Source organism: Phalaenopsis equestris, unplaced genomic scaffold, assembly GCF_001263595.1.
Source record: "Phalaenopsis equestris unplaced genomic scaffold, ASM126359v1 Scaffold000002, whole genome shotgun sequence".
Classification (NCBI taxonomy): Eukaryota; Viridiplantae; Streptophyta; class Magnoliopsida; order Asparagales; family Orchidaceae; genus Phalaenopsis; species Phalaenopsis equestris.
The window spans coordinates 77,696,992-77,706,811 of record NW_018164444.1 but is presented as its reverse complement, the minus strand read 5'-3'; the positions used below and the strand labels follow the sequence as shown (position 1 = coordinate 77,706,811).

Here is a 9,820-nt window from a genome sequence, read left to right as displayed (position 1 = left end):
TTTTTGTATTTTGTGGTCATAAATATAATTTAGCAAAATGTTTAGAAATATAGATATCGTTGTGGGACGAATGTGGGCTTAAATTTATTAATTTAATCTTTTGTATCTTATCTCTTATGTATTTGAATAAATGCATGAATTACTAATTAATTTTATTTAAAAGTTAACCAAAAGAGTAGCGTTTAGAGATAATGGAATGAATTAATTTGTTTTAATCAAGTTCACTAATAGGCATTAATTTAAATTAACTTTATTAGTAGATATACTTCAATGCTCATCATTTATAAAAATATAATATCCATCTATTTTATAAAATATTCCTTTTCAGGAAAAAATCCAAATTTAAATTTAAATCTTAAAATAATCTATCTAACTAGCCCTTTATGGGATCTTCGGGTAACGTGCCAACCCATCTTTCATGGATCATCATCTTATGGAAGAATTGGTTGAGCACCTTTCCATACAAAAGCTGCAAGAAAATGTATAGAAGTTGATGTCTCATCAATAGATTTTCATCATCCTACACAAATCTCTAAATATTTTAAATAAGAAATATTTAACATAAAAATTCATGATCATTTAAGTTCCAAATTCTTCAAACTTGAAATAAAACTAAGCATCTCTCGACAAGATTCAATATGGGTCTAAGTAATATGCTATCAAGCATTTAAAGCGCAAAGGTGTTTCTCCATTCCAAGGGTTATATGCGACGATGAGAAGGTGCTTTCACTGTAACTTGTCTGAAGTGGTAATTATCTTCACTCATTCCATTCCTCCATGTTGCCGCCAGCCCCTCCTTAGCTTGTCTTTGTTGTCGCCAACCCCTTTCAAGTCAGTTTTTACTGCCGCCAGCCCTTCCAGAATTTGTTCATGTTGTTGTCTAGCCCCATACACATGTCCCTGTTGTTGTCCAACCCACTGCCTACTCTTCATGTTGTTGTCCAGCCCACCATCACCTCTATCGACTGTTATCCAACCCTTAGACACTTGTTCCTACTGTTGTCTAGTCCACTGCCACCGCTCCTCACTTCTGCCCTACAACCACTTGTTGCCAGCCTCCTCCAAGTAGGTCGCTATCACTCCGCCATCCAGCTATTATCCAAGTTTTAGCATTGACGCAGCATCCTTCATCCCCTTTTGGGCTTGCCGCTACCTCTAGAGGGACATTTATATATTTTGTGTTGTTTTCCTTCTTACCTTGAAGCATCGTCGTTGCATTTACTGCTTGCATGCTTGTGTTATTTTATATTGAGAATTCATCGTTGTAACTTGCTAAATTTAGTAATAAAATTTATCGTCAATCATGATTTGGGTTAAACTCTGGTATCAACAAGTGCGTTGTGAGAATTGGAAAGCTTTTGATGCAAGTGATTCTCAAATATAGTGAAAAAAAAAGAGAGGAATTTATATACATATCACCCAATTCCTATATATTTCCATATCTAATGCTTAAATTTTATTTTTTAAAATTTATATCATCAAAATGATACATCACATAAAAAATAACAATATAATAATTTCAAAAAAATGAAATACTGAAGGTGACATCCATCTAAAAATTGAGGTTTAGATATTAGAAATGTAAATACATGATAATTGAGTGGTATGTCATGTATGGAAATCTCCCAAATAAAAAATGTTAGCATATTTGAGTCACTTAAATTCCTCTCTCTTTATCTGGTTATCTATATATCAATTTACTAATAATGATTATTGAAAAAACCTTTAAAAATATGAATCCACTAATGATAGATAAGTTAGGGGTGCCAAAAATTGACCAAATATGCGATTTAGACTAAAAAAATCTAAGGGCCCATTTGGGGGCAGCTTATAAGTGCGGCGACATTCTTGAAAATGTCACCTAACCGTTTGGTTTGCACGTTTTTCAAAATGCTGTCTGTCGTATTTGTGTTTTTAACACTAAACGTAGGTCGCGGGTCGACCCACGAGTCGCGTTTCATGATAAGCTGCTTATCCTGAATATACAAGCTGCCTCAAACAGATCATAAGTTGGTGCTGCCTTGAATAATTTTTTGGACAGAGTGGAGTTATGAATCTTGTCTAGTTTAAGATTAAACCGCTAACCATAGCCCTTAAACCTAGAACTCAATTGTTAATCCGAAATGAAACCTATCAAATCAAAATAGACACGAGATTAACTCAAACATTATAATAAATAAGTTACAATATTTGGATTCGAGTTAGCAATATGAAGCCAACTCGGGCTAAGTTAGGCTTTCTAACTTATTTAATATTCGTATCGAGTGCAGGATAAAATAATTTCAAGTTGAGTTCAATTTGGGGCAAACCTCTGATTTAACAGCCCAAATGTCAAGCGGGAGAAAAGATAAATGGTTGCCTCGAATCAAGAAACAAACAAAATTGAAGGTAGCAATCTTGCATCACCCGCAATGGAATGTGACCACTTTTCATTCCTCCTTTATATAATTAGTAGTTGATTTGTCACAAAAGGTGCTTTTTAAAAGGTGCTCTACAACCCTCAATCATCATCATCAGTCTTATCTTCGTTAATTAGAACTATAAATTATTATTTTTCTTTACTTATTCTTATATCGATAAATTAGGAAGATTTACATGCATACCACTCAATTTCCTATATATTTACATATCTAGGACCTAAACTTCACTTTTTACATGAATATGACATGATATCTGTGCATGGAAAGATGCACTCCACCTTCTAAAATTAAAGTGATATTTTTTATGTGATATGTATGATTTTGGCAGTATAAATACATGAAGTAAAATTTTACGTAAATGCATGAAAATTGGGACATGGTATGTATGTAAATGCCTAAAACAAACATTGCAACACAAACACAAACACTGCAAAGCAGTTCTGTTTCAAGACTTTGCAGAGATGTCATTTTTTTACCAACTGATGTCTTACAGATCACAAAATTCACATCAAATACAAAAACTTTATTGACTCCGACATAAAAAATTTGAATTTTATTAATCAACAGCAAAACCATGATATTGAAACATACTGAAGCACATTTAACACAATCATAACAGCCATTCTACTGAACTACAGAACACAATCACTCCATTTACAATATGAGCACCTGCACATTCTAATACTACCCTCACCCAAAATTGACAGCAGGATTTTTATTATGTACAGATTTCTGGCAAGAAAACTGAAGAGGCAAATAAACATGAACAAAAAAGCAATATTTTCTAATCCATATAAAATCTCAGAGACAGAGAGTAGAAAACTTCTCCTGTTTGAGCTCTTTGGGGTATATTAATACGGAATCCACACAAAGGCCACCTTTGGTGTGGGTGCAGTCTATTTGTTCCATAGAAAACTTAACTTTGATGGGTAAATCGGCGCTCACAACATCGAAATCGCCAACATGGTAACGTATCCAACAGCCAGGATCGTCAATAGTTGACTGACACAAAGCATGTTGGCCGTCCGATGTCCACAGCTGGAAACGAACGGGTTTGATGTCCCAGCCATGGATGTGGCCCGTGTTACATATTCGACGGCCTAACCGGCGAGAGGGACGACCTAAATGAAGGCGAAAGTAGAGGCTGTATGTTCCTGGAGGGAAACAGAACTCAATTTCCCCGACCACCTCAAGCCACCAAATCTGCCGAAGATAGGCAACTGAGAGGAATCTGAACAAGAAAATAACAGAAAAAATGAGATTTACATCATTTTATCAAACTTATATTTCACTTGCATTTGTGCTTTAAAATAACTAAAATAATATATGATGGGAGATATAACATGACAACAGATCAGCACAATGGTTGTTATAAACATACCACAAAGTAGAGGCATTTATGAACATACCAAACAAATTTTATGTATGTAGATATCTATCACCTAAACTTTCATATTTACATTTATAGCACTTAAGACTTTAACATTCACTATTATATACTTCTTAAAAGAGGAATACATCTCTTCTATACAGGCTTTCAACCCTAAAGTGTTATGAATGTAAACAACTATAAATAATTCCAAACATTCAATTATAATGTATTCCCTTTACATTGTAATAATCCTATTGCAACATATCAAACAGCCCCTTCACTGTTATTGATTTCATGCATACACGCATTGAATCATTTCCATACTTGCACTCAGTAAGAATATTCATTAAAGTGGTCCTAAAATAGAAGTTGTGAATAAAAATGCGCTATTAAAAACAATAACAGAAGCATTCTAGATTAAAAAACGACATTATAAATATTAACAAGTAAAAGGTCGATATATTGACAAATCCTAATAACTACAATTTACAAATGATACAAAATGATCTGAACCAACTACGCATAACTATAGGTACTTTCTACTCGTCGGAATTCAGTATCAAACACTCAATATGTTATTTTAATACCATAGGTGTCCTACAGAATTGAGTTAATTATTGCCAACATGAAGTGGGTGATGGTGATGCATTTAATTAACTAATGAGGGCTTTACATACATACCACCCAATTCCTATGTATTTACATATCTAACACCTAGATTTTATTTAAATTTTACCAACCAAATCATTCATACAACATCACAAATACCACTAAAAAAACTTTTAAAATGTTACATACACATTTTCATAAAGATAATGTGGCATGTTTGTAAATGTTTGTAAAAATTGAAGTTTAGCCGTTAGATATGTAAATACATAAGAGTTGAGTGGTATGTACGTAAATCTTCCTTAATCCATGCACTCAGACAGAGCATATGAGGACATCAGCCAATCCAAAAAGGATTATTAAAGAAACAGACCGTCCAATCATAAACAACTAATCAAAAGCTAGAAAACTTCGCAATCACATGTTAGTTTGAATGAATTGGTTCTTTCATAAATATAATACTTTCTTTATGAGAGACAAAAGCAATATAACCATCGAGACAGAGCATAAACTCAAAAGTAGGATCTATTAATCCATTATAAGCTGCATGGAAGAATGCAACAAGAGAATTTTTCTGGTTCCATTACAATTAACATAATTCCTTTTTACCAAAATCATTCAGAATACTTCCGCTAATCACAAACCTTTGTGAATAATTCAATAAATAAATAAATAAATGCTAACGGAATCTGCTTCCTGGAGTGCCTCCAAAGCATAAATGTAATGAATATTAATTACCAAATATCAACATAATTAATATTAATTACCCTCCATAAATTACCAATAGCCGCTTCATCTATCTCATGGATGCCAACACATGAATCCTTGTGTGCTAAATTATTATAATCAATTGAATAGCTCATTTTGTATAATTATTATTAAGAAAAGATAGAGTATTCACACAAATATAGAAGAGTTTCTGAACAGTAATTAGACTATAAGGCACTGCTAAACAATCCTTAAACCTTTCTAACTGGGGAGATTGAAGAAACTGATAATCCAACCATCAAAGAGCTTTTTTCAGCAAAGGACGCAACAATTCATAGTAAAAAACCCATATGGCGTCACAAACTTTTTATTTATTTATTTTTTTTATTTTTTTTTTGACAAACGGAAGAATAGTTTAAGGATTTTCAGAAAGAAAAAGAACAGAGCAAAAGGAACAACAAAACAAATGTGCTCAAATCCAGTAAAGCATCAGCAAGACACTCAAAATTCAACAAACCAACTTAGCAAGTAAGGATAGTTAGCAAACAAATGTACCGGTCGCCTCAAATGTCCCAAGCAGAAAAGATCAAATTTTTATGTACTTATATGCAGAGATAGCATCAGAAGGGAAATACCTTGATTCCTCCGTGGGGATAAAATTCCAGTATCTCCGATCATCTATTCCAGTAATCAAACACGCCTTCGAAGAAATGGACATGCAAAATCTACCTCTGTACTTCTCTAGCCAGAATTCCTGCGCCCATAAGACAAAAATCAATGCCCGTCAAAAACGCATCAGCCAGTTTTTGTAAAATCAAACACCTACAACCCCTTCACTGCGCAATCCATAAAAACAAGGATCAATTTTTTAAAATAAAAATGATCATTAAATCTCAGAAACCAAATTGAAAAAAAAAAAAACCCTCCCAACATATCTACTGTAACATGAACAGAGGGGTAGATCAATTTATGCATAAGAACTTGCAATTGCAATCAATCAAACGCTGCCCGTCAAAATCCGCAACAATGGGATACCGAAAACGGAATAAAGCCCCATAGAAAAAACCCCACACACCAACTCAAAGTCGTCCATACCTTTGTTCCCCCATCAAAGGGGTTCTGTCGGCACAGCCGAGCGAAGATCTCCTTTTTAGTGAGAGGAACTTCGAGCTCCTTGTCATCCGACGCCCTCTCCAACAGATAATTGTAGTTACTCGGAAGCTTCGTCTCCCAAACAAAATCACCCGACGCCGCTCCCCGAAAAGTCCGACTAAGCTTCGCCAGCTTGCAGATCCCCGGCGGGTCGAGATGCAGCATAACCTCGGCGATGCAGCCTTCCGGCAGGTCTCCTAGCCCCGTCTCCTGACCTCCTACATCACCGTCAGCCCAGAGAATGCTCGAGGCTCCAGCCCCCATCCTCCGAACAAACCGAAAAACCCTAACCCTTGTCCTAAACGACGATCCAAGCGGAAATCAGGTCAAGCTAAAACCCTAATCTGTAACTATCAAATTAACCCATAATTTCCCCATTCGAATGAAAGCCAAGAAAGCGAGTACGACCACTGGCGCGACTGAAGCTTCTTTTCCAATGGACAGAACAATGGATCCTCTGTTTCTTCCACGCCTCGTGCAGCAGCGGGGAAGAAAAAACTCGCAGACGGAGACGATAAATTTGAGATTTTTTTGGGGGTTTCCAACGATAGTTTGGGGGGAGAGCGCCTCGGGGCCTTAAACCGCGTGCTTTAACGGGAAAAGGTGGATAATGCAATTAAAGAGTGTGCAATGACTATATTGCCATTAGAGCTTGACAGCCTGGAAACCAGTAAGCCTACCACGCCATCCCTTATCCATTAAAAAAAATTATATCATGAATAGAGAAAAAAGTCCCTCTGATAACGCAGTAGAATATTTCTCTCATGTTATTCAGATGCTATTGTATATTATTTAAATGTTATTGATGTCTTATTGTGTTATTATAATACTATGAATATTTCAAAAACACGATAATACATAAATAACATACAATAACACCTGAATAATACTGAGAATATTCCTAATGTTATTGTATTATGTGATTTCATTGGACTCCACACGTAACTCCAATATTTTCTCCATAAAAAAAGAATGATAATAATATCTCTATCTCTTTCTTTAATAAAAATTGGAATGAATTTTTAATGCCTAGGATTTGATATTAAGCCCAAACCATTAGAAAATTTTTATGAATAGTATGAAAGAGAAATGATCTCTAATCACATTTAAAGTTGATGCATGCTAGAAGATTCAAGGTGCACGAGTAATAAATTATCATATTAGTGTTGTATGAAAATTCAAAACACACTCTGATAGAATTGAATAACCAGCAGAGACATCATAAGTTTTTACGTTAAAAATTTAAAAAATAAAAAAAAATCACGAGGGCCTCACACAATCAAGAAAATTCATTATAAATTAGTGATTACATGTGCGGGCTCATGTCCCACATGCGAGAAATGACTACACAGTTATTTAAGGCACAATGTTTATTGTACGACGACTAGAAGTGGTTGCAATTGAGAACAATCACTGAAATTAAAAACAATATCTTTGAGGTAGGTTGTTGCACGATATATTGAGTGACATACTGCTTCGTTGAGTGCTTCGTTGTTTCACAATGCAAGCTGGGGTTCCACAACACATGTTGTGACTTTGCAAGAGATTTTGCTACAAGGAGTAGTTACCGGCTAATGGTGGTTGACAGTGGCTGGTGAGCAGTGATTGATGGTTGTCGGTGGTTGTAGGTGATGGAGGAGTTCGTCGAATCTTTTGTGCAAAAACAATCCATAAATAAAATTTTTATAGAGCCCAAGTTACAAATAAAAAAGGAATCCATACCACTCTAATTAGACGCCCTAGGGAGGTTCCCTCGATCGATTGGTGTTCTATGGACACTTAAGTGCATTAATGATGTCATAATCGAGCGTTCTTGGACTTTTTCGATTTGTCTTGTTGATACACTTGATTTTACTATAAACATGTCAGATTTGAAATCCATTTATAGAGCCCAAATTGCAAATCAAAAAGGAATCCATACCACCTAGGGAGGTTCCCTCGATCGATTGGTGTTCTATGGACACTTAAGTGCATTAATGATGTCATAATTGAGTGCTCTGGGACTCTTTCGATTTATCTTATTGAGACACTTGATTTTACTATAAACATGCCAGATTTGAAATTCATTTATAGAGCCCGAGTTGCAAATCAGAAAGAAATCCATACCACTCTAATTAGACACCCTAGGGAGGTTCCCTCGATCAATTGGTGTTCTATGGACACTTAAGTGCATTAATGATGTCATAATTGAGTGTCATGGGACTCTTTCGATTTGTATTGTTGAGACACTTGATTTTACCATACATATGTCAGATTTGGAAAGTGTTTAACCTTTTAATTATATACTAAAATATTTCAAAAGTGGCTTAACAATTTGATTTAGACTTGATTTGCTCTGATTTGACTCATTTTGGTATCATTGGGTTCGTCTTGTCGAGACAGTTAGTTTGATAATGAATTTTCCAAAATCGGAGCTTTGAATGACTTTTAATTGGAGTTTGAATGTTTCTTGCTAAAAAATTACCTTGAAACTTTTGACAAGCTATGTTGTGTGATAAATTTGTTGATGACGTACAAGTTTCCCCCTATTTTCAAAGGTCATTGTTGAAAATGTTGAAACCATATCTCGCACTGCAAAAACATTTGAGCTTATCATACTTGAAAATGATCATGAAGATCATAATAAGTTGAAAATGTAAGTATCATGATAAAAGTTTAGCTTTATCTTGGCCTGATTTTATAAATTTGATATTTATAGTACTTCAATGTCATAAATTTGAGCGTGAAAATATTTACTTTATTTTTTAAGAAAATTATAATAATAGTATTATTGGCATAATAAAATTTTGAGGAGTCGCTCATCTGCTAGTAGGCGATCATTGAGGCTCCCAAAAGAAAAATTTTGAGCCCCCCCTGATCTGCTAGTAGACAATTAACAAAACTTCCAAAAGATGAAGGTGGAGTTCCCCGGCCTACTAGCATGGGATCAACGAGGCTCCCAGAGGAAAATAGGTGTAGCTGCTTAACCTACTTGTGTGATCAACGAGGACCCATTTCCACGTTGTTGTCACGCTTTTCAGAGATTATTTCCCGCACTGTTGCAATGATTTATGGAGGAGATTTTTTACGTTACTGTAAAGCTCTTCACAGGGGATTTTATGCGATACTGTAGCGCTTTCTAGAGGAGATTTCCCGCACTACTATGGTGATTTTTAAAAGAGATTTTTTGCTTTGTCACACTTTCCAGAGGGAATTTTTCACGCTTTACGTAAGGGCTTAGTGATTTTTGGAAGATTTTTTGTGTTGTTGCCATGCATTCCGAAGGGGATTTTTGGTGTTACTATCACACTTTCTAGGAGAGATTTTCTTTGCCACTTCTTTGATTTTCAGGGAAGATTTTTCTCATCATTGTCATGCTTTTTGAATGAGATTTTCAACACTGCTGTTGCACTTTTTCGGAGAGGTTTTCCACCACTTGAAAACACGAAACTACCAGAATTTTGAGGAGGCAATGTCAACAACATTTGAAGATGTTCTAACTTATTGTAACATTTGTACCAGTTTGTGTTGCTATTTGTAGCATTTCAATTGCTTGATATGACAATTATAGAATATGACAATG

The 9,820-nt window shown here is 35.1% G+C and overlaps 1 protein-coding gene across 1 annotated transcript; it reads right to left on the bottom strand.

Annotated features, from left to right (window-relative positions):
• Nucleotides 1-2,953: 2,953 nt before the first annotated feature.
• Nucleotides 2,954-6,817, bottom strand: LOC110018056 (F-box protein PP2-A13-like). Its single transcript, XM_020715281.1, has 3 exons — nt 6,202-6,817; nt 5,742-5,860; nt 2,954-3,651 (listed from the first exon to the last, which is right to left on the bottom strand). Exons 1-3 carry the CDS (start codon nt 6,520-6,522, stop codon nt 3,222-3,224), a joined length of 870 nt encoding a protein of 289 aa, XP_020570940.1. The 5' UTR covers nt 6,523-6,817; the 3' UTR covers nt 2,954-3,221.
• Nucleotides 6,818-9,820: the final 3,003 nt, after the last annotated feature.